This window comes from Chelmon rostratus, chromosome 8 (genome assembly GCF_017976325.1).
Source record: "Chelmon rostratus isolate fCheRos1 chromosome 8, fCheRos1.pri, whole genome shotgun sequence".
Classification (NCBI taxonomy): domain Eukaryota; kingdom Metazoa; phylum Chordata; class Actinopteri; order Chaetodontiformes; family Chaetodontidae; genus Chelmon; species Chelmon rostratus.
In genome coordinates, this window is record NC_055665.1 from 12,447,639 (window position 1) to 12,471,631 (window position 23,993).

The 23,993-nt window shown below is 40.1% G+C and overlaps 1 protein-coding gene across 1 annotated transcript in view; it reads right to left on the bottom strand.

The window, feature by feature from the left end:
* The window catches only part of LOC121610303 (dynein heavy chain 11, axonemal), a 38,100-nt gene extending 14,325 nt beyond the window's left edge, over positions 1-23,775 (bottom strand). Inside the window, exons 1-55 of the mRNA XM_041942337.1 lie at positions 23,608-23,775; positions 23,202-23,345; positions 22,870-23,063; positions 22,585-22,774; positions 22,261-22,360; positions 21,910-22,121; positions 21,541-21,762; positions 21,279-21,446; positions 21,024-21,140; positions 20,777-20,914; positions 20,557-20,672; positions 20,193-20,388; positions 19,586-19,690; positions 19,077-19,472; positions 18,262-18,594; positions 17,737-17,991; positions 17,477-17,646; positions 17,160-17,382; positions 16,915-17,031; positions 16,722-16,808; positions 16,470-16,628; positions 16,161-16,244; positions 15,875-16,033; positions 15,649-15,771; positions 14,859-14,981; positions 14,060-14,284; positions 13,885-13,976; positions 13,684-13,810; positions 13,424-13,576; positions 13,109-13,342; positions 11,750-11,881; positions 11,237-11,397; positions 10,957-11,113; positions 10,716-10,861; positions 10,522-10,638; positions 10,304-10,442; positions 10,092-10,184; positions 9,817-10,011; positions 9,656-9,733; positions 9,438-9,570; positions 9,181-9,308; positions 8,732-8,880; positions 8,331-8,481; positions 8,100-8,231; positions 7,128-7,301; positions 6,325-6,529; positions 5,865-6,030; positions 5,635-5,737; positions 4,749-4,988; positions 4,505-4,666; positions 4,173-4,366; positions 3,642-3,804; positions 3,110-3,233; positions 2,771-2,913; positions 1,486-1,647 (exon numbers count right to left, since the gene is read on the bottom strand). Of these exons, the coding sequence (XP_041798271.1) occupies positions 1,486-1,647; positions 2,771-2,913; positions 3,110-3,233; positions 3,642-3,804; positions 4,173-4,366; positions 4,505-4,666; positions 4,749-4,988; positions 5,635-5,737; positions 5,865-6,030; positions 6,325-6,529; positions 7,128-7,301; positions 8,100-8,231; positions 8,331-8,481; positions 8,732-8,880; positions 9,181-9,308; positions 9,438-9,570; positions 9,656-9,733; positions 9,817-10,011; positions 10,092-10,184; positions 10,304-10,442; positions 10,522-10,638; positions 10,716-10,861; positions 10,957-11,113; positions 11,237-11,397; positions 11,750-11,881; positions 13,109-13,342; positions 13,424-13,576; positions 13,684-13,810; positions 13,885-13,976; positions 14,060-14,284; positions 14,859-14,981; positions 15,649-15,771; positions 15,875-16,033; positions 16,161-16,244; positions 16,470-16,628; positions 16,722-16,808; positions 16,915-17,031; positions 17,160-17,382; positions 17,477-17,646; positions 17,737-17,991; positions 18,262-18,594; positions 19,077-19,472; positions 19,586-19,690; positions 20,193-20,388; positions 20,557-20,672; positions 20,777-20,914; positions 21,024-21,140; positions 21,279-21,446; positions 21,541-21,762; positions 21,910-22,121; positions 22,261-22,360; positions 22,585-22,774; positions 22,870-23,063; positions 23,202-23,345; positions 23,608-23,775 (8,877 nt within the window). The remainder of the gene's footprint in view (positions 1-1,485; positions 1,648-2,770; positions 2,914-3,109; positions 3,234-3,641; positions 3,805-4,172; positions 4,367-4,504; positions 4,667-4,748; positions 4,989-5,634; positions 5,738-5,864; positions 6,031-6,324; positions 6,530-7,127; positions 7,302-8,099; positions 8,232-8,330; positions 8,482-8,731; positions 8,881-9,180; positions 9,309-9,437; positions 9,571-9,655; positions 9,734-9,816; positions 10,012-10,091; positions 10,185-10,303; positions 10,443-10,521; positions 10,639-10,715; positions 10,862-10,956; positions 11,114-11,236; positions 11,398-11,749; positions 11,882-13,108; positions 13,343-13,423; positions 13,577-13,683; positions 13,811-13,884; positions 13,977-14,059; positions 14,285-14,858; positions 14,982-15,648; positions 15,772-15,874; positions 16,034-16,160; positions 16,245-16,469; positions 16,629-16,721; positions 16,809-16,914; positions 17,032-17,159; positions 17,383-17,476; positions 17,647-17,736; positions 17,992-18,261; positions 18,595-19,076; positions 19,473-19,585; positions 19,691-20,192; positions 20,389-20,556; positions 20,673-20,776; positions 20,915-21,023; positions 21,141-21,278; positions 21,447-21,540; positions 21,763-21,909; positions 22,122-22,260; positions 22,361-22,584; positions 22,775-22,869; positions 23,064-23,201; positions 23,346-23,607) is intronic.
* Between the last annotated feature and the right edge of the window lie 218 nt (positions 23,776-23,993).

The window sequence follows — 23,993 nt, forward strand, 5'->3', positions numbered from 1 at the left end:
ACTCACAAAAAGCCATTGTTCATGATCATGGAGCCAGTAGGGAAAAAATCATTATTAATTAAGATCTGACATAATGCCTTTTGACAAAGCATGTTATGTTCAGTTGAGATGCGAAAGAAGTTCTCATTGATTGGCCTTGTGTAACAACTATTAGAGGGTTGTGCATTTATAACTTTAAATAAATGATGATTTCATTTCTCGTTTCCCTGCCTCCTCAAAAAGATATACAATCATTAATGACTTTAAATATCCAGTGCCTGACCAGATACAGTGTATGTCCCCTATATCTGCCTTTATAATATTTTGCTATAAATGCACTTTAACCTCTGCATCCACAAAAATACATATTCCACACATCCTCCTCTGAGTACCTTTCTTTTACTATAAATTCAGAGCTAGTAGGGCTGAACAACCAACTATTTTCATTAACAATTAATCTATTGATAATTTTCTCAATTAATCAATGTGCCTATACAACGTCAGAAAATTGTGTAAAACGTCCATTATAAGTAGAGGGTAGCGTCATCATATATTTTGTATTGTCCAATCAGCATTTAAAACCTAAAGATATTCTGTTTACTCTCATGTGTGACAAAGTAAAGAATTGAATGTGCTCACATCTGAGAGGCTGGAACCAGCAACTGTTTGCCGTTTTTCATAAAATGAGTATTCCATTATTAAAATAGTTGTGAATTAATTTTTTAGCAATGGATTAATCGACTAATCATTGCAGCTCTAACTACTGCCCCTGTACCCGAATACTGGTTTGCTGTCAAACCATTACTCAACTCCACCTCCAATCTCCAATAATATTAGTGCTGAAGTTGCCTTTACTAATTTTACTTAGGTACTAATGCACTAATAATACCACAGCTTCCTGAGTATTACAGCAAATATTAGGACACATTTTGTGCTGCACATGAGCAACTACACATGGACAGATGTACACACACAAACAGTGGAAAGTAATTGTCTGGCACACGTTCACATATGTGATGACACTTCCTGGTTGTGACAGCTGTGCCTCCTTAGAGGGTCGTTATGTGCTTAATCACTCTTCTCTCATTAACATAAATGATTCTGGGTTGTGATCCTTCCACTGCTATGATGGAAAACAATGATATGCCTGCACTCACTATGAGTCCCCAGGCATGTGTTCAGCAATTTGTCAGTACCTCAGCAGAGAACTAATGATGAGGGATCTATGGAGACGCTAATCCAGCTGCACTGTAGTAATTAGAAGGTGTTCATTAAAGTCTAACTCAGTCCGGAATAAGGAGTGGTACATAAACCTAGGGAAGATACTGTACTGTGTGTCACACCCATAGATGCATCTCTGACAGCCAATACTATTGTTTGCAATATATTATACAGTTTACATGTGCTGTGGAAAGCAGGGACCCGCAAAATAATCAATTCATTCAGAATTTGACTATCAGGATGAGAGAGATGGTGAGATAAAGTATTTGGGTTCAAAGGCCTGACCTCAATGCCTTCGATATCTTGGAGGAACTTGTAGCTAACTGACTGCAGAGCTTCTGAGGTCCAAGGATGGAACCAGTCAATGATAGCACACTGGACCAGAGCAGGGAATCGACGGGCCCTTACACGAAGGGCAGTGCCCACAGGAGACAAACACAACACCACCTACAAAGAAGGAAGCAGGGAGACAAAGAGTCACCCAAGCACACATACTATACACAAACAGGTCTGTAAAAATCCCTACATTACTTGAGCATGACAGGATTAGCAGCCAGGTACACATAGGACTATCAACACAGCTCATAGATATCACAGATGCATCAAAAAGGGAAACCATAACTGGCAGTCTTCTGTGCCCCCACTTTCATCAACTTGGCATGTGGACACTGGACAGGCAGCCACATTCCCAGTTGGTTGGAGCAGACGGTGACGCTACCAGAGGGCCTGGCGCAAACACTAGCTGGATGGCATGCATGTATACTGAGACAAGAATTTCCTTCCTTTTAACCCCCCAGTTTGTCTGGCTCTGTTAATTCAGCTTGTCAAACATGTTTAATAACATTACACAGCAGCTGTGCTTTTAATATTGCAGCTCAAACATGCTAGAGCATGTGTAAGATTTTCCAATTAATTGCTTGTTGTAAATGTCAGCTGTGAAGGAACATTCAAGTGCTGTCAAAAATCATCCAGTACAACACTGATCTGATTTGTGTTCACAATTTGTGTCAGTCATTTTATGTGACCTCCACTTCAACTGCTAACAGAATCTGAAATATTCTTATTTGTAGGCAAATAAAAATGCAAGCCGCCAACAGCCTAGATGAAACTGCCAAAATGCCATAAGTAGTAACAACAGAGATGTTGCTCCAAAAAATACATATATAATCTTCATATTTCATTTCATTTTTTTCACGGGTAGAAAGGGGTTTATGCGGGCTACTGTTGTATAATTAACTGTTTTTTAGAAAAAGCCAACCTTGGTCTCAGAAAGCCCACTCTGGCCAGACTCGTAATGATAATAGTCAAACTGAACAGAACCGTGGCTTTTAGTCTCTAAAACTGAGGCCTTCTGATCCTAAAAGTGACTAAATCTTAAGAAGAAACAATGAGGTGTTGAAAGAAAGCAGCTCCAATAGACATCACCACAGATAATTGAACACATGATCAAGACAAAATCTGCTTAATGAAAGAGCAATTACATATCAGTAACTTTTATTCTCCAGACTGATCAGGTTAGATGCACTGGTGAATAATAATGTGTTTAGCAGTAAAAACTGAAAGACAAGACCGTAAGATGTAGTCGAACTCGGTCAGTAAAGAATCTCCAGCAGTTGTCCCTGCTGTCCAGCAGGCCGAGGGCTCGGACATCAGTTCTCACAGCTGACACGATACCTTCAATCTCCTCCTCACTGAAGAGCTCAGGAACTTCTCCTGGAGGAAAAGGCACAGTCATGGTCATAGACTAACAAGCTCTGGCAATCAATATTCACTTCAAAGACTGAATAATATTGATAACTGATAATGTGCATTGATGAGGACCACAGCTATGATGCCAACATGCATGTTCTCTCAGATGGTAAAGAAAGATAAAACAAAACAGTGTTATTATCATGGAGTCTGGTCTGACCTGATGCCAGTAAGTCATTAATAATGACCAGAAACTGCTCATCAGGTATCTGTGCATCAGTCAGGAGCAGAGCCACAGGCTGGTTCTTCACTCCAGTCTTCATGAACAAGCCTGCTAGATCCATCTAAGCAAAACCACACAGGAATGGACAACTGCTGTATAATGGGCACACTGATACGGAGTCCATTAAATAATTGCAAACTGCACAAGTCTCATGATAACACAGAGGCTTTTAAATAATCAAATTGACAAACTTGCTTCATCAATGAGATGAAACATTTCCCAGTGCCTTTAAATAGTATCTGACAAGTATTTCATGCATTGGTGGGGAGCAATACTGAATTATATCGATATCCTGCATGCAGCCAGAAATTGACCAATCTTTTTAAAGAAACCTTGACTTGTGAATTTGAAAATAGTGAAAAATTATAACTAGAAGCAGGTCAGTTAAAGGTTATACATTTTCACAAGAGTATATTTTATGAGGCTATATTCTATTTGGCTGTAACATATTCACAACATTAGAATTTACCTTGAGGTCCTGGATGCCATAACCCTTACTCAGGGTGATTTGGAAGACTTCCACAGAGGATATGTAGGCAGCCAGACGGGTCAGGCTCTGCTTCCCACTGCCCCCGACCCCAACCAGTAAGCCATGACCCCCTGGAGACTCCAGGATACGACTGATGCGACAGCTGGTAACGACACAATCTTTGTTATTCCATGAAACATCTCAATCCAACCAAATATTATAAATCTATACAGACAGTCTTAAAAGTTCTTAATATGTAGTCTCCCCATCAGCGGAATGGAGGTTTTTAACATATTTAAAAAATGCACTTAATCATATTAAGTTTCTGCATTGAACTGCCATCTTTTTATTTCATAAAATTGCCTAGGTCCTTTCTTACTACTTCAATGTTATGTTTAAAGGCCCTTTCCTTAGTTGTTCTTAAATGCGCATTTAGGTAATTTTGTGTGCAAAACATACACAAACACAAAAGTTAATGAAGTTTACTATGATCATAACAATTATTACAATGCAGGAACCAGATATACTTACACATGTTGCATGGCATCTTCAAACAACACCAGATTCATGGCTGCATTGAGCTCATTGTAGCTCTCCAGGGCATCTGTGAGGATGGACCTGAGCATAGCCCAGTCTGTGACAGGAGTATAGGAGGCTTCATCACCCATTTGGGCAAAATGGCAATAGAGGAGGGGCTGCTTTGTCACCTTTTTCTCCTCCAGACCCTGGAAGAGAACAAGCATAATGAAAATTTAAATTTTTCGGTCAGTGCTGTTATCTGGTGGAAGGTGAGTGACTGTATAGAGTATAACAGTATAAACAATTTCTCCTGTTTATACTGTTTATCAGAATCTGTATTGCACCTCAAAGCATTCATGCACAGTCTCCATCTGGAGCTTCCGGAAGAGCTGCAGATCCATGACATCTACCAGTCTGTCTGAGTACACTCTGCAGGACTCATGCAGCCACAACTGTGCCAGGTCAGTGCTCTCTTTCATACTGTCAGGACCAGCAAAAAGGATGCCCTGAACAACACAGAAAATCATATGAATATTTCACTTTTCATTCAAAAGTCCAATTGCACAAATTGCTTGCTATCAGCACTACCTGAAAGACGTTAGACAAGTCTCGTAGATTAAATGTGTAATGAAATTTGATGGCCGTGGGCAGAAAACTGTGAACCATCCTGTGATGAAGAGTTATGGCAGCTTGGACCACAGCTGCAGCGCTCCTCTGAACCAGCGGACTGAAGAGCTGCTGCTTCAGGTGGCCACAAAGGATCTGACTGAAGATGGACATCTGAGCCTCATGTGAAGGAAAGTTCACTGCAAACACTGAGAAATGTCTCTGTAGAGAGCAAAGGCACAACAAAATTTCAGACAATACATAGCAGTGTACAATTAGGGATGACTTTAATCTAACCCCCAGAACTTCAAATACATCCTTGACAGGCATTTTGAATTAAAGCTAATTTATCTGGAAATATGTATCTAAACTACATGTTACAGGGTTGTTTTTGGTAATAGATGCTACATCATGAATATACGGTATTCTCACCATGCTGCCACTTTTGTGTTGACATCTGTTAGATGTTTTATTTATGTTCCACACCATACAGGAGATTTAAGATCGTCTTCCTTGTGGAATTGTAAGTGCTGGAAATTCTATGTCTCAATGCTAATCCTTTTCTCTGCAAACAGGTATGTGAAATGACGTTTCTGCAGATGAAGATTCACTATAAGAACAAACTGACTCATGAATCTTGACAGCATTTTGGATGGATAAATGGTGCCTCTGTCAAAGGAAGTTTTAAAATAATAATCTGTGTATTAATTCACACATACTTTAAACTATACTTTACTTAAAACCTTGGAAGGTTATAAGACTGGTAACAAAGGTGATGAAATTTGCATTGTAAACTTAATTATGCTGTTACAGTATGCTTCTTTTATTCCAATTTCAGATTAAGGGTGATTTAACTTGGAAAGCATACCTGCAGTCTTGGGTTGATATTGAAGCTCCCAGCAGTTGGATTCATACAGGCAACATACTGGGTATTGTGTATTTCTTTTAGGGTCAGTTTCTGTCTGTCATACCTACAGAAAGCACAAAAGCAATGAAGGCCTGGTTTAATAAGCGAAACACACCCTAGTTTGACAGAATGTTTCATGCTGTAACATGAGACACACAACTGATAAAGTCATACTAAGAGGGTCCTCTCACCAGTGCCCATAATCCAGATGCTGACGTATAAGTGTGTGAGGTTGCACTGTTCCATAACTGTCGACAGCTGGCATGTTCAAATCATCTATAAAGTAGACCATCCTTCTGTTGCTTACAGGTGAGTAGCTTCTGCCTGCTCTTTTTTCTAATGGGCGCTCCAGAATTGCTGAAGAGAAAGCAACATGTGATTTGTCATAGATCAAGAACAACAAAAAAAACCAACCGACCTACAGTTACCTAACACAAACAGTACAAGGCAAACAAAACCTAATATTAACCAAATCAACTTTGGAAATGTGAGGATGTTGTATGGCTAAGATAATGACTGCAAAAAAAACATGAGGTTGTGAGGTTTTCTACCACTTCCCCATTTCTGAGTCTGAACATTACCAGCAGATGGTGCTGTAGTTTACTTGATGTGCTAGTCTGTACTACGAAACAATCAAAAAACACCACTCACCCTGCAGCATGAGAGAGGTAGTGTAGTAGTTGAAGGGTACTTTTGTAGTCATGTAACTCTCTGGCAGACAGTCTAACTTGTTTCTGACAAGTGCAGTCTTTCCCACTCCAGTGTTCCCCACAAGCATCACTGGCTGTCTCCTCTCCAGCAACAAGTCCATGAAGTACCGAAGACACACAGTCTCTGCTGTGTGTACCAGAACAGCCTGCAATCATAGAACCAGCAGGAAGACAGAGAACAGAAACATACATAGTTATTATGGCTTTCTTGAGTGTGATTTATTGACAGACATGTGTTCAGTGAATTGTATGTGATTTATAATTTCTTGTATTTCCCCAGTACACCACAACTATTCTGTCATAATAGCGTCATTTGCTCAGAACAAAACCCTACTAATTACGGCTCAGCAAGACCCTTTGGAGCATTCACAGCTGTACGCAGGAGCATAAAGAAAGACAATAGAGCGTGGGTGATAGCCCAAGCCTTGTTGCTCATGACTTGACCCCCACACAGTCTGGTATGGGGTGTAGAAGATGGTAATCAGACACAGTGGAAAGCCTATCATCCATTCTAGCACCACTGCCATAACCTCACAATGTGACTCTACCCTCTCTTGTTATGTTCACTGAGGCAGACACACATTTTTAATATGGCTGTATTGTTCATTTTGGTTATTTTTCTTTAAGAACATTACTTCATGTGCTTATGTACGTATGTGATTATTTGTCAAATCACAAAAGTCTGTGTTTCTGGAGTTACATGAAGGGTCTCACTTTTATTTATAGCAGCTTATATGTTCTTACCTGTAATAGTGTACAAGTTTCCATTTCAAACGAAGGCACAATGTCAGCCCAGGGCAAGAACCGTCTGGTTTGAGGGTCAAGGTAGTAGTCAAACACAGTCCCCTGTGCTGGTAGCTTCACTGTCTTCATTTCTTTAGTCCACCACTGACTAAACTCTACCCGGTAATCACACAGCTGGGAATATCACGGAAGATATAATGTCATGCATTAATTAATGTAATTTCAACAGACAACCCCATCATTAGTTCAAATGATTGACAGTTAGGACCATCTTATTCTTGGTCATTTTACACTCTTGACAAGTCTCTCAACAAAAGGGCCTCAATAAAGTCCTCAGCCTATATTTATACCTTTATGACAGAAGAAAGACAAAGCCAGGAGTGAGAGGAGTGATAACTAAGTGGACTATTACCAGGAGTATTGACAAAGTTATCCAATAACTATCCAACAGTCCTTGATGTTGCACTAATGCCCAGTTACTTTGTTCTATGGAAAATGCATGATCTCTTTCGAGGGACACCTACTGAGTTTTGAGCATACAAAAAATTTTTGCCTGAGCTTAATTACTTTGTTAGGAGATAAACATACTGCAGAGTATGTCATGTCAAAACTCAAGCAGCCAATGTGTCGTTATAGTAGCTTTATATATATATATATATATATATATATAGAGAGAGAGAGAGAGAGAGAGAGAGAGAGACTATATCACCACTTATTATTATACATTGTACATATAATATACATTTTATATTTTATACTTAGTGCAATTTGCACACTTATATGCATACACATGCTCAAAAGGGCATACTTTTTTAATTTTTACCTTTAATATCTGTTAATACTGTTAATATATGATATTAAGCTCTTAATATCAGTATTTGTGTTTGATATTTGTTTCTGCACTATTCTTTGTACCATGTTATTCGTTCTTATACTGCTGCCCCCCTCCCCAGATCAAAATCTAAGTAATACCTGATCTTGATACAGGGCTCCACCAAAAGCCCAGATGCAGGCAAAGGTGAAGTACGTCTCATAGAGCTCACGTGGAGAGTCAGCTGGAATATTTTCCGGTGTTAGAAGGCAGTCGAGCAAAGTGCAGAGAGTCTGAATGAGAAGAAAATGATTATTTTATTGTGATTTGCTGACTGTGTTGGCATATGAAAGAAGAAATAATTCCACTGTGCGTGTTTCTGTGTTATGTACCTGCACCAGTGAGTTTTCTGGGATAGGACTGATGGTCTTGAAGGTGTTTCTCATCTGTTCTAGACAACGAGGCACATATTTTTCAAACAGTATGGTGAGATGAGCCCTTTCCGTCTGCCGTTCTCGTTGGTCAATCCAGCTGGCAACGAACCTGAGAAACAATACAAGGAATCATTTTCTATCGCTGTGCTGATCTGATGAGAATCTGGAACAGTGTCTTTGGAGTGCAATGCAAACACAAATTAACAATGGAACAATGTCATGGAGGCACCCTACAGAGTTTAACACATCACAGTCACTTTGGTGTAACCAGCAAAACAAATGTACAGAAGACAATAAACATTGCATTGAAAACCTCATAACCATTATGATAGTATGCGAATACAAACTGTGTGACTCACGGGTTCCAGCCCAGGTCCTGGTGGTTAACATAGAGAATTCCTGCTCGGGACACAGTAGCAGGAGTGGCTGTCCTTAGGTGACTGATTTCAAATACCAGTCTCATGGAGGAAGTGAGAGGCACACGTTCATTACTGGCTAGAGTCAGGACCTGAAAGATGTTATGAAGCATTACTGTTTCCAAATATCATAACATTTGAATGGTCTATATGATGGACAGGATGAAGGGAAAACACCTTAATATCTCATCAGGTCTGACAGACTTGGTTCAGAATATTTCAAAGGCACAAGATCACTGTGACATGATTCATCGCTCTGGAAGAAGACCCCCAAATACTCACACTCTAGGAAGTGATTGCTGCAGGAGGGGGAAAGAAACATCTTTTCTGTCTATACCACCTCGGTTGCTATGTGTTGCACAATAGCGTATGAGTAAACGGGAGGGAGGTACCTTGTTGTCATCCATCACTGTGTTGAGTGATTCAATCCACATCGGATCAATGTCTCCATCCAACACAATCCACTTAGGTCCTGTGTGGGAGATGTTTGCTTGCTCTCGCATCAGTGATGAAAACAAACCTTGCACAGAGATTGAAGAAAATAAACAACTGAGATTACAAGGCATAAGCACTGTTTGCACCAACTCTGAATTAGCACTAGTTCATGAGTTCTAAATGTTGTTAATCTGATTCAAAACCAGCTGTTTACCATCTTTCCACTCTCGAGTTGCAGGATGGATAAAGCCAAACAATTCATCTCTGTCCACTGCCTTTGGATTGAGGTCATTCCATACAGACTTCCTCTTCAAGTTTACATAGGTTTTATGGAGAACTCTCAATATCTGTTGAAAAGACAAATACCTGCCATTGGATATACCTTACAAAAAATAATTTACTTTCACAATTTTTAAGGTAATTAATACCAACCTGGCTTTTCCCAGTCCCTGCATTTCCAAGAACAAAGACAGAATGACGTACTGCCACGAGTTCCTCTAACTGTACCACCTATTAAAACAAATGTTTAGAAAATGATTCTTTCATTCGTTTTTTTTAGGGATTGACCAGGTATACACCTCATCATGTCAAACCTTAAGGATGAATGTCTCCTCAGGCTGGAGTCGAAGCTCTACTGTGGTCTTTCGAACAGCCTTTTCAAATTCACAGTCTCTCTCTCTCTCCACATCCAGGCCTGGGAAGAGGTCTCCCAGCAGTCCCAAGAAGATAGTCACATCCTCTGTCACAATTTTAGGCACGTTGAAGTCCCTCAGCGCACGCATTAGCACCTGGGAAGCAAAGTGCATTTATAGATTAGACAATGCATCTTCCTCTTGTGGCTATGAGATAACATTCACATATAAGTCACCTGATCTTCTGGTCTACTCTTGTCTCTTCTTCTCAGTGCCCCTGCCACAACCAGAACAGACTTGACAGCACGCAAACCCCAATCATAGTGGTCCTAATAGACAAACGAGAGACAGTAAGGATGTGTATTCCTGTGTTTACATTGAAAAGTTTTCCTTTGCTTTAATCCAACATTTTGTATTGTAACAGTGGGTTAAAGTGTTTCTCTCCTACCTGCTTGGACAGCAGTTCTTTGCAGAGAGTGTACAGAGTGATAAACTTCCTGGCTAAAAGCTTAGCACCACGGAAGCCCTCTGCGACCAACATTATCTCACAAATAAGCTCAGTGTCAGGCACCACCATGGCACAGGGTCTACAGCAAGACACAAACAATGCAGAATGAACTTCATACAGAGTAAAGACACACCATAAACAAAGTTACTGTATTCCACCTGAAAAGAGCCTTGAGGTTCCCAGGTAGCTCTGTCCTGCCTGCATAGCCAGGATTCATAGTGATGAAAATCCCCACAGAGGGTTTTAAGACAATGTCTTGATCCAGGAACAGGAATCTGTAAAGTGCACAGAGAGTTAACTGATTTTTCATTCACAGCATAGAGGTTTCATGTATTCAGTTTCAACTGCTTACTTTTTCTTTTTAGAGCGAAGAGCATCCTGTATAGTTTTGACCTGCACTGCTACAACTGACAGAACATCCACAGCGATACGGTTGAACTCATCGAAGCAGCCCCATGCTCCCGTCTGGGCCAGACCTTTGTAGATATTTCCAATTGACTGCACACAGACAAGAATTGCATTTGCATGTTTACCTAAACATCCAATCAAGACATAAACTGACCAAAGGGAATAATTATGTAATATATTCACACCTTGTAGTCCATCTGTTCAGAACAGTTGAAGATGTACACCATGACGCCCATGGCTCTGCCAAGATCCTTAGTGGTCTCAGTCTTCCCTGTTCCAGCAGGGCCTGCTGGGGCTCCACTCATGGTCAGGTGGAGTGACTGAGTTAAAGTGATGTAGCACCTAAACATGCCCATGGCAATAGCACAAGAAGAAACACAAATGAGCTGTTGAGCAATACTGAATGCTGCAAATGCATTTAAACATTACATGCACAGACTGAAAACAGATAAGCAGCACAGTTACCGGTCTGTGAGGGGAGTGATGACTAGACGTGGCGTATTTCCTAGATACTCATATGAGTAAAGGAACTGAGCATCACAGATGTTAACGAAGCAGTGATGCTGCTGCTCATACCAGCAGTGTCTGAGCTGGGAAAGCCACTGGAAGGCCTGTGAGGTGGTGACCTGTGAACACAAGTGGTTGCTTTCAAACTATATCAAAGAGGTGACATGTCACAAATGATATGGTGCAAGTGAGCGGCAGGTGGTATGATATTCCGAATGATTAAAAATATTGTCTTGATTTAGTCTGAGCCTATATTGTCTAAACTTTAGTGGCATGGAAGTAGGAACTATATTGTTTTTTTGTCATGTTATTTTAACTGCTAACTCAAATCTTCAAAGAAGGCTAAATGGAGTATTGGAATGTTAGCATATGGGTTGTGATTTAAAGTAAATTATATTCTAACCTCAAAAAAGGTTTGCTCGATCACACTAAAAGGACATGCTGATTATTGGGTGATTCAACTGTTATTACCTTTTGGGCAATGAGGCTGGCAACAATGTCTCTAGCATGGACATCAATAGTGCATACAGTCATGATCTTCTGCCTGTCGCCTGAGCTCAGGTCTCCCAGCAGCATGGTAATCAACAAGTTTAGTTGACATATCTGGAGAAGGAGTTATATATGAGAATGAATCTGATAACAATCTGATATAACATTACGTGGTTCCAATTCCCTGCATCACTTGTATTGTTAAGTACTCAAAGTCATTAAACCTTCAATCCATGCAGGACAACATACACAGCTGGTATATAAATGCAGAGCATGTGGACAATTTGAAAAAGTAGTCTTGTCTCTTTGTTTTGACTAAAATATTACTGGATGTCTTGCATTTGTCACTGGTCCGTAGGACAGCAGGTCCAATCAGTGCAGTACAGTGAACGGAGAGAGAGAAATATTTCAAATTGCAACCAAGGACATGCTAACCTTAAAATAGTGCTGATGAAACTGACAAAATAGATAATACAGCTACAAGTATAGCTGACCCAGCTCAGGTCACTAACTCTGATGTGATTATGAAGGTGCTATGGAAAACATGTGCATCTTCTCAATAATGACCATTTCAATCACAGATTACACACAAATCAGTATCAGTAATGCAATAAAATCTTTCCAATTAAGAAAGATGTATATATAATGTAAGTGTAAATAACATAAAATTAAGGCTGTAACCTTTTCCTAAAGCAAAATTTTATTGCAATAACGCACCTTCACATGACATTTTAATTGGAATTGTAAATGATAACAGTAATCCAAAGAGTAATGATTTATTTGAAGCTAGGTTAAGATAAAAGTTGGGACACTGTGTAAAACATGAATAAAAGTGTCATAATTAATTAATTAAGTTTTTTGACATATACTCACTGAAAATAGATTTAACGCTTCATTTTTGTAAATATCTGCTTACTCTAAATTTGATGGCAGAAACATGGTTCAAACAAGTTGGGACTGGAGCAACAAAAGACTGGAAAGTTGTGGAATGTTCCAAAAACACCTGTTTGGAACATTCCACAGGTAAACAGGTTCATTGGTAACAGGTGATAGTATCATGATTGGGTCATTCACAGGCAAGGATGGAGTGAGGTTCACACACAGGATTTACCTCCATGTGCCTGGGAACACCTCATAAAACTGTTAAAAAACAGTTTGCAAATTTTTTCATTCTGATTTATTTATGACTTATGTGTACCAACATCTTGAAGTTAAGCCTCAGGAACCAAGCAAGCAAAGATGAGGTCTCTGAAAACACTTTGCCTATTGCCAAAGGTGCCCATGAAGAAAATATTTGCAAATATGTCAATGTCTGATTGAAATCTATTAGTGTAAGTGTACCTGTTTTTTGTTGTAGTCCTTTAGTGCAGACTCAAATCCTTCCTCAAGTCTTCTAAACACAAGCTCCATATCATTGCTCCACCAGATCTGAGAGCCAGTGAGAGCCACTTGGGCAGGGAAGTCTAGAATCCACTGCTCTCTGGGCCTGTCCTCGTACACAGACACAGCTTCAGACAGGTGACCCCTGATGCATGCTTTCATAGACTCCTCCAGACAAGTAAGCCATGCCTCCACCTAACAAAGCATTCTTATCATTACTTATTTTACCAAATGTGATCGATAATGCAGATTCTTCGGTCCTGAATGTAATCTTACCGGCCCGCAACAGCGACATTCAGTCTGGAATGGGACATATTCCCTCTCTTTGCTGTACATGCCCACTGCAAGTTTAGAATTATCCAACCTTTCATTTTTGTCAAACTCAAGGTCCGACATGTTGTCAAATAATTTTGAGAGGTGCACAGTGACCTGCAAAAGACACAGAGTCATTCAATTTCTTATGGCAGATACAGTCATTTAATAGTGGCACTGGATAAATAGCGAACACAAAAGTGAAAATTTCTACATAAATGTACCTCTCTGGGACGACTTCCTTTGGAGAGGATGTCCAACAAGTCTGCAGATGAAATAAAGTAGAAACGCGGAAAGGCAAGTCTCTTTGTCTCCAGGTATTCGGCAAGAGCTTTTTCACACAATGCCAGTCTGTTAAAATAGAGTGTGGTACTAGTGAGAAGAGTACATCAAACTGTGAACAGTGTAATGAAATAAACATGAACCTTTTTTGTAGATCCTCTAACTTCTCAAACAGATGAGGTTTGTTGGTGGCCTCAATGACATTTTTAGTCTTAGCACTGTCCAGCATTAAGTCCTGAAAGAACAAAAAATTCCATGTTTACAATGATGACAACAATGGAATTTGTCTAACTACATGACTGGCATATTAGTGCAAACCTGAAATTCTGCATCTATTGCTTGGAATCTGTGTGCATCTAAAGGCAGCTGTTGACAGATATCATCACAGCCTTTGAAGATGCTTTCCAGGTAGGCCCATGTCCTTTGGACCTCCATCCAGACCATCAGCACAGAGTCAGCCACAGTCAGCTGTTTCTGTAGTTCTACAACCTGGAACAGGAAGTGATCTACATGCTTGCTCTGGAAGATGCCCTGGAGCTGAACCTTGAGGATGAGGACATGAAGACATGAGTATAGCCTATCAAAAGGATTTGGTCCAATGTGAAACTGAAATACTCCAAACCACCACCAAATCTGTTGCAACAGAAAATCATATCTTGATAACCAAATAACACATGTTAGTTTAATTTCAATGCAGATTCAACCTCATCAGCATGCCACGTCATAAAAGAGTGGGGGAGGGAAACAGTCTGTTTGCAAAAAGATGGAGGCACTAAAGAGGCAAGACTTCTAATTGCTGGCTATAACCCCCCCAATGCATCTGGTGTACATGCACAAAGACTGCCACGGTGCAACAATGCCCAGTCTCCTAAAGCAGCTATAAATCTAAGGACTCAATAGGGACCTCTCTACTCTCAGTTGTGCTGTTAGACACCAGACAGGGCGGCCCCTCTCTGCACTCTCATCTCTATTCAGCACTTAACTATCAGTGCTTCTCACAGACAACTGATCTTGAGAACTTGTTCTTGTGCTTTACGGGAATTATGCATTTTCCATCACAATAAGGTCACACATGAAGTCTTAGCAATAATATCAGTAAGTGTAGTTAGATATTTACCTGATGATCCTCAAGAGTTTCAAAAAGTTCCTCGTCACTTTTAAGTAGTGGCATAGAAGTTTGGTAATGCTCTTCATATGAAAGCTCCATTAATGCCCATGTTTGACTTATTTGTGTCACAACCTGAAATAATAGGTAAGGGACAACATAATGGTAGCATGTCTGAATACAGTGTTACTGCATTTACAATTATGCTTGGTTTAGGAGTAACTCAAACGCAGCAACTATAGTTGTGACCAGTGAAAACCATGCATCTGACTAAGAAATTTCTTGCGCTAAGGCTGAATAAAGCACTTAAAACTCACTGGATTTCTGAGAAATATACCATTACAAAGCTAAACTCAGACCTGTGTTTAACTTACTCATGAAAAGCTGTTCTCTTGGAGATACATGGTTTTCACAGGACAACAACTTAATGAGGCATGTTGATAAGGCTCGCTCCTTCTTTGATGTCATTACTTTTCCATATGCATCCTGAGGTAAACTTCTAGACCTCAATTTTCAAGTGTTTATCTGGACCCATCTTTTGGTTATTTGGCACATTATTCATCTGCATTCAAAACATGCAGCAATGTAGAAAAATGTTTAAAATAAGTTTGCAAGGAAGTTACATATTGTGAATAACTCTTCCTGTATCTACACTTTACCACATCTTTTAAAGTACATGTTAGCTTGTAGTAACACTTTACCAGAAATTCTGTGTGGTACAGTATGTTACATTACATAATTGGCCATTATGCCTAAAAGACTGTGGGTGTATTTGAACACAATCTATTAAAAATTGAAGAACCTTCTCTATGGCCATTTCTTTGACCGCCTTATCCACTATGTTGCGAACTTCGTCTTCCAGCAAATAGAGCCGCAGAGCCAAGAGGTCTCCCAAGGTGGTACTGTCAGTCACGGTGAAGTCCATCTGTTTTAAAAGAATTATTGTCACGATGCAAAGTCTCAGATTTCTATCATGAAAAAAAAGGCATCGCTCCATAGTAAGACCTCTGCTGTGTGTATTTATGCACCTGCGTTGTTCTAATTAGCTGCACCCAGTGGCGCTCTCGTATTGCCAGGTTCTGTAACTGACTCACGGCCCGCAGTGACGTCAACAGGTTCTTTACATAAAGGTCTAACCCAGAATACACATCCCACACGCGAGCCTCTTTGTCAAGCTTCCGTATGTCCTACACAAACAGAAGGTAGGTAAACATAATTAGTTATTGGGGCATCTGTTACAAACAGCAATGGTGCATGACAGCAAGACAGCAGGAGAGATGCGCTGGTGTGATGTAGCACTGTTGGTGACCTCACCTTGGCAAACCTCCTCAATTCTGCATCCATCTGGTCCACGTTTATTTGCCTCCATTTGGTCATTGTCCAGTTTTCAACACTGCTCTGTATAGATAAAGACGAATGCGGAGGGGTCAATGGGCTGAGGGTGCTTAATGGGGACATTTAGAGGCTACAGGGTTTTCAAAGAATCGATGACAGCCTCAAAGAGGACAGTGCTGCTCAAGTTATTGAGTTATTGATGCATTTTAGTGACGAGGCCTTCAGCTGTATTTCCATTTCCTCCAGAAAAGTGACGTGTGAATATACAAAATACATTAAGCAACTTACCTGCACAAATACAACAATGTCCCAAAGTTCTTTGAGGACTGCGATCTCTCGTCTGCAGAGCTTGATATCTCTGTAGTCAGGAATAGTAACATCAAACAGATTTGTGGACTCCTGTAGTTCTGCCACCTCTTTCTCCATGTCTCGGATTGCTTTTTCAGACTAGAAAATAACACATGGCAATTGTTATCCAAAATGTACAGTATGACACAATGCTATTTTAATCCTATAATCAAATAATGGTTAAATTCCTACTTTCTCCAGACTGATGTAAGGATGCACTGCATTGTAACTGAAGGGTGTTGTTGCTCTGAACATCTCCCAAAATTTGCTTTGTTTTACCTGAAAACAAGAGGTACCACTTAAATGGCCATCATATCTTCAATCAATAGCTTCAACAATGCGCACTCAAAATTTCTCTGAAAACAAGAGCTAAAAGTGACCTCACCTCAAATGCCATGCATCGTCTTCGTAAAACCATCACTTCTGCATTCTGCATGGGTGCCACCTCATGCCTCACTTTTAAGGCCAGTTTTTTGGCCTCACTCCATTTCTCAGGAAGTTCCTATCGAGAAATTCATATTGACTTCTCAAAGGTTGAATGTGAATAAATTCACATTTGTTATCACATTATTTTAGTTAGTACTTGAAAGTGGCAAGAAAATAGGAGCATTAACTCATTCCTTCCCTTACCTCCAGCTGAGAATAGACCTGGTCTGGTATGGTCACTCTATATTGTTCCAGGAGGATTACTGTGTCTCTAAGAGGCTCAAACATCTTGTCTGTGGCTGCTTGTCTGTCTCTGACAGCCAGCAGGTGACTCATCACTTCCACCAAGTCAAAGTGGTCCCCTTTAGCCACAGGCTGGCCAAGCCCTTCAATAGTAGCTCGGACAAACTTCTGCAGCTCATCAAGACTGAGTGGGAAAGAATGTACAGTGAGAACAGCTGATGTTACAGTTAGGTCTGCATTCAATATTCATTCAATAGCCATGCAGAAATGATCTTTACCTGTTAGTGACATATGTCAGCAGGTGTTCTTTGAAAAGCCAGCTCCACTTCTTTAAAGTGTTAAGGAGGCTCAACTTAAAGAATTTGATATCCACCCGAAACCATCCATTGAACACTCTAAAGTCTTCAAGCTTGGATATTTCAGCATACAGATCCTCATAATAATCTATCTGTAAAATTAAGACCACAACCGAGATCACGATTAAGACGCTTGCCATGTATTGGAAATATGTGATTCACGACTTAGAAAATCCTTTTACTTGTTCTCTGAAGTTGTCAATTGTAGGCAGGCTCTCAGGGAGTTCATCTGCTCCATAAGTCTCCATTTCCTCAGCTGCGAGTACACGTCCATACAGGAGAAACTGGCTGAGAAACTCAGCCCTGTCATCTTGCCAGAGATGGGTGTAGCAGTCAAACTTTCTCTGGTAATTAATCGCTTTCTTGAGGACATTCTCCACTCGCTCCATTATTTCCTGTCTCGTGTCCAACAAATCTAGCATGTCATCCATCACATCCTGTAAGAGTTATATTATAAGTATGACATGAAGAGAATCCACTATTTGTAGAGGAATACACAATAATGACTTTAGAAATATTAGCACACTAGGTGAGTACACTTTTTTGGTTTGGGATGAAACGCAATGCTTCTTTATAACTGACTTATTTAAACGACACTGCAACACTGGGGCCCTTGTGCCACATATGTAAAAACATCCCGATCTACTGAGGAACTGCAGTGTTTCGTAAAAACATCAGTTTTAACATCCAGATCTACAGCAGAGTACCTGGTAGCTCTCCATGCCAAGGTGAGCAGCCAATCTGTTGATATTTGCAGAAGTCTTGAATATGTCTCCGACCAGTCCCTCTATCAGCTCATAGAGGCTGTCACCTGCATCTTGCTCCAATGACGGGAGGAAGACCATTCCTGAGCTACTCAGCATCAACTGAGCCTCAAACAGAGGTGTCTGATTTGGCCATGATTCCATGTTGTCTGCAAAGAACTGAAGAGAGTGGCTGATGTAGCTGAAGAGCCCCTCCACCACCATCTCATCCACATACTCCAGGTAGGACTGCCACACCTCTGATGCAGGGTCAGCATGGAACAGCACCATATTCTCCTGAATAAATTGTAGGATATTGGAGAGATGGTGAGCACAAAAACTATAAAAGTTTTACTTCTACCTGTATCACTTCTGATTTCTCTGGATAGTGCATTCTCAGGACAGAGCTTTTGTTTTTCTTTTTTTTTTTTAACATTGCTTATGTATGGTTTTTTATTACTTTTAAATTCAAGCATGCTACATGGTACGAGACAGATAAAGGTTAAATTTTGATTTATCATATCTGTATTATCTTAGCATAAGGATACTGAATCCAAAGCCAAACACAAGTGCAATTTCTGAAATTGATTTTGATGTAAATAAACAGGGTTTTGAATTGCCTGAATAGAACTTTGTTGTCCTTTTAATGTGCTATAATCTGATGAAAATGAATATCTCTACAATATAGCTAAAAGGTGTTGGAACCATGCCAGCAATTTAAGTATTCATGAATGACAATGAATAATAGTGAATTGTATCAAACATCCAACCCCACACACCTGTACCAGCTTGTGGATAGAGTCTCCATCCTTCTTCATGGAGCTGTACTTTTTGTTGACACGGTCTTCCCTGTCTTCCAGCTGTATGAGTGTGCCCTTCTTGTTGTCCTTTCTGCAAAACATGGGCTGCTTGCTCCATCCCTTCATCACTGACTGGATTGTATTACAGTTTTCCTTGGCTCTACTGACTCGACATACAAGGTCCTGGACCAGGTCTCTGGTGGTGCTGATGAAGCTCCAGCAGCCCAAATCCTGCCATGTCAGGTCAGACTCTGCTCTCATCAACTGCAGGTCTATGGAGTCTAACTCAGTGGTGATGAGAGGAAGTTCCACCTCTAGCATGGTCTGCTTTAGGCTGTTGTACCACTCTACTAATAGTTGCAGAGTGCTCACATACTGTAAAGTACAATGAGAAATTATATATTTCAAGGTGCAGACTGCATAAAGGATAAGAAAAAAGCTAATTGTTTAACTCACTTAGGTGAGCTAAAGTAACATTTGTTTCTTACCTTTGTTAACATGAAACGCTTCTCAAAAACAGTCATGGCAGCTGCAGGGACCTTGATCTGATTGAGAGTCTGAATATACTTCACATCTTTCAAGACTTCAGTCAGCTGAGGAGTGAAAGGAAACAGTCATCAACTCATATACACAGTCACAGTGAGGTGGTGGTAAAATGTTTTGTCTCAAGTAACAGAAACCCTTAGAGCATATAATAACTAAAAATAAATAACTATTCCCTCTGCCAGGATGATTGTTTGTATTATCAGTAGTATATTAAAAAGAAATATGAACAGATTTTTTAATGAAAGGAGATACTGTTTGAACCAAGAAAAAACAAACAACGATTACATGATGACCTGCATCTGGGTTTTGAACCATTATCATAGTATTGTTTTTTTGGCCAAACCTAGTTAACTAAGAAATAAAAAACAACAACATATGTGTGACGGAACATGAGGACATGTTAGCAGTGTGAGGAAACCAACTTAACTAAATTTTTAAGAGACAGAAATAACTGCATCAGTCTAACAGCAAGTTGGATAATTATTTAATCTTGGAGGATGTTTGTACAGTGAGTGCATACTAGTTTACAGGAACTATTACATCAATCACCTTTGGATTGAAGTTGACTGAGATCAGACCAGATGAGGTATTTCTGGAAAGAAGGGGCTGGTTCAGGTTGATCAGGCAGGCCTGTTCCAAACCATTACACCAACCAGAGTAAATGTCATCTTCATACTGGTCCAGGAGACTCATCATCTCAATGTACATGTAGTACTCCTTCGCCATCTCAACACCTCCTAAAGGCCTGGAAATTGAATTCAAAATTGTGAGACAACTTTAATTTATAAGCCTGGCACAATAGTCATCTATTGTCTGTTCTATGTACATCCATCCCTCCATCCATTCATCGGGTTAGCTATTGTTTCTAACTAATACATTCATTCACTGTAAGTAATCAGGTGTTTTTACTGACATGTCAAACAGTAATCTGATTTTTTCCCATGGTGTTTGGATGCGCTCTTTTAGCATTTTTGCCCACTTCAAAATTCCAGATGTGTGAGTCATATTCTTACTCAGCCCACTCTCCATCTGTAAAGTAATAAAGAATAGAAAAAAATTGTTGCATGGACAACACATATTCTGCCCTAAATACATTCTCATTCTCATTCAATATTCCATTTTGCTTCCAGTACCTGATTGAGCTGGGATTTAAACAGACATTTACATTTCTCCAGCTCTTCCCTGAAATGCTGCTGCAGTAGAAGGAAGTTGGGACTGAATATCTGTCTAATTTGTCTTCTTTCCAGGAAGGGACCAACAATAGTTAGCAGCTACAGGACAAAAAACAAAGATATTGGTAAGAACTTGATAGCTCTGTCACTCAATATTCACTTTAACAGTACTTTCATCAACATCATCCTACTATCCAGTCTTGCTTACTTTAACTGCTGATTCCAGTCCTGAGCAATCTCGAAAGGCCAAGCATAGAAGGCTGGCAAGGCGGCATTCAAAGTCCACAACCCTTACTTTGAAATCCTTACACTCGTATTCGAAATCCTTATGACAAAGTTAACAAGCCACAATGATAACAATAACGATGGACACAAGTGTAAAATTGTGCATTATGAATCTATGCAGTAGCTGTTCACAGAAATGTTGATGAACAATAGAAATGTGAATAAAAAATAATTTCACCTGAGAATTTAAGTCAAGTGGGTTGTTTTCACTGTGCTTGAATGCTCTGCAGTGATTACTGTACTCTCTGTACATCTGAGCAGCATGCTCACTGTAGAGTTTGCCTTTAAGCCCACCAAATTCCAGTTTTTCCATTCTCTGAAAGTCCAGCATTATTTCAAACAAGTCCTGCAAGGAAAACATATTGTAACAGAAATCAAAATCACGTAAAAATACAACCTCTTTGGGCCATCTGAATGCAAGAACAAAAATCGGATCTCACCTCCAGCTGTAACATGCGATTCAGGAACTGGTTGAAACGTGCAAAAATCATGGCAGATGGGAAATCCCAGGGTGCATGTTTCACATGGTTGGCCAACCTCTCCCTCTGGATCTGGTAACTGTCTCTGAAACATCTAAAGACTTTCATCACCCTGGTCACCATTTGTAGACTTTCCTCTGGGTCCTCTCTGAGTAACAGATCTGCAGAGAGGTATGTGGAAGCCTAAAGAATGAAAGATTTTATATCTGAATTTGTTCACAGAGACATCCAATAACTATTAAGTCAGAGTAATTGCTGATTGACCAACATCAGCAAAGGACTACTACCATAATTCCACTGTGTTGAATTGTTTCAAATGAAGATTTTTACCTGTTCAATGAGCAGATTACAAAGTTCCTGCAGTAACACCACAATGCGTGCTGGTCTTTGATAAGATTTGCAGTTGGTCCAGATAAGAAAGAGAGTGTGAAACAGTGCAGGAATGAATGTTTCAAAGTGAGGAAATCCTTTCTTTTCCAGTTCTAACATTTGTGGATGTAGTGGCTGTAGATGGAGGTCTATATCCTGGGCTTCTTGAAGCGCTTTGGATTAAAAAAAAAGAATCAGTTTTACACTAAAACAATATAATCAGAGATAATAAATTTTGGTAATCACATTATGTTGTGCATCAGACATTTGACAAAGTGCATACTACAGTATGTTTTCTCTGGCTAATCTTACCATCAAATACATTTCCAGTTAGAGTCATGACCGTTGGATGATAGCTGCTATCCATCATCTCTAACATTTTTGCCATCTTCTGAACAATGGGACTCTGAAGCTACAAGGGGAAATACCAAACACTTAAACAGAGATTGGAATGTCAGGAGATGAAAATAAAAGCAGTAATCATTTCACTGAAAGTTAGGAAGATCACTGAGTAATTTGTGTTGGAGCTGTTTTCATACCTTTTTGTTTGAGAACCCCAGGAAGACCAGTGAGCACTTTGTGGAAGAGCTGATTAAAAATACAGAATAAAGAATAAAGGAGTAAAGGAGAGCATACCTGATGATAAATGTTCTGTATATTGCTCTTCCTGGAAGCCCAAAACTTTAGCTCTGCATCAGGCCCTGGATTACAGCCTGTCATAAGTAGGTCTGATGAATCCTGCTTTAAAGTTTTCTGGATCAGACTGGTCCAGTTGATGACCTGGGTCTCTATGGCATGGGCCAGTGCCCGGTCATAGTTATTATACCTGAGTGTGAAAAAATGTTGAGGGTGTTTGTTAATACTTAGAGAATAAATACAGATCCCCGTTTCTGGGAAAACCAAATGTGAGTGTTTTCTTACATTTTGATGGCGCTGTATGAATTTTCTATCCAGTCTGTTGCAGTTGGGAGAGGGAGGACAGTTTTTCCAAAAACTTGTGCCTGGACAACTGATGTCTTACTGCACATGCTCTCAACATGTCGTATAATATCTTCAGACATCAGATTTGGCCACATGTGATGGTTTTTGTTGTTTGACAGCAGTGGGACACATACCTGGTGACATGACACAGACTAAATTCACCCAGAATTCAAAAAAGCAAGCTAGAAATCTGCATAACAAAAATATATTACAACACACACAACAAACTGCTTTTTGTGAGATAAATGTATGAGGGAGGGTGCAACTATCACCTGTTCCACTGTGCTTGACAGCTGCAGAAGTGGTGATGGAGACAGGAGGCCAAAAAGCACAAGTTCCCTGTAGTTCTCAGCATTGATTGGGGCAACCGTCTTCTTAAGAATATAGATTTGGCTGTTTTGAGCAACAGGTGGGACCTGCCATTGGAAATAATATCACAAGATTTCACTACACATATGACACTTCCAAGCAATTAAAATCTGTAATGCTAAATCCATCAATTTCTTCATTTTGTATGCAACCTAAGGTGAGCTAGCTCACTAGTCAAGTGTACACAGGCTAAGCTAGCTGGTTATCCAGGAGTGTTACGTTTCTTCATTAATGTTACTGTAGACTCTGCTACAACCATACCTCATTAGAAGCAACCAGACAGCCTTTTTTTGATGAACAGAAAAATACAGCACACTCCTTGTCAAAGAAGTCTTTGAGAAGAGTTTGAAACTCTTCGTTGACAGCACTTTTCTCCCATGTTTGGCGGTGCAGTCGCAGCAGCCCGCAGACTTTCTCCTCGACAAACTTCACTCGGACGTCCTCCAGAAAAGAAGGCACACTTTCGTCGTCGGACATGCTTGCTCTACGGCCGTGACATGCTTTGGCACTAACCTCGACAAAACTGAAAAAAATACACGCTAATTTGTGACAGCTCCAGAAACTTCCCCTAAACTAGCTCTTAATTTCGTGTTAGAGTAGTTTCAAGTTACTGCCTGTCAGCGAAGGAGACTGGCACGAGCTGTACTGTCCTGGGGGCGGGTCAGCGTTCCGTTGCTTGGCAACAGCCACTCTCC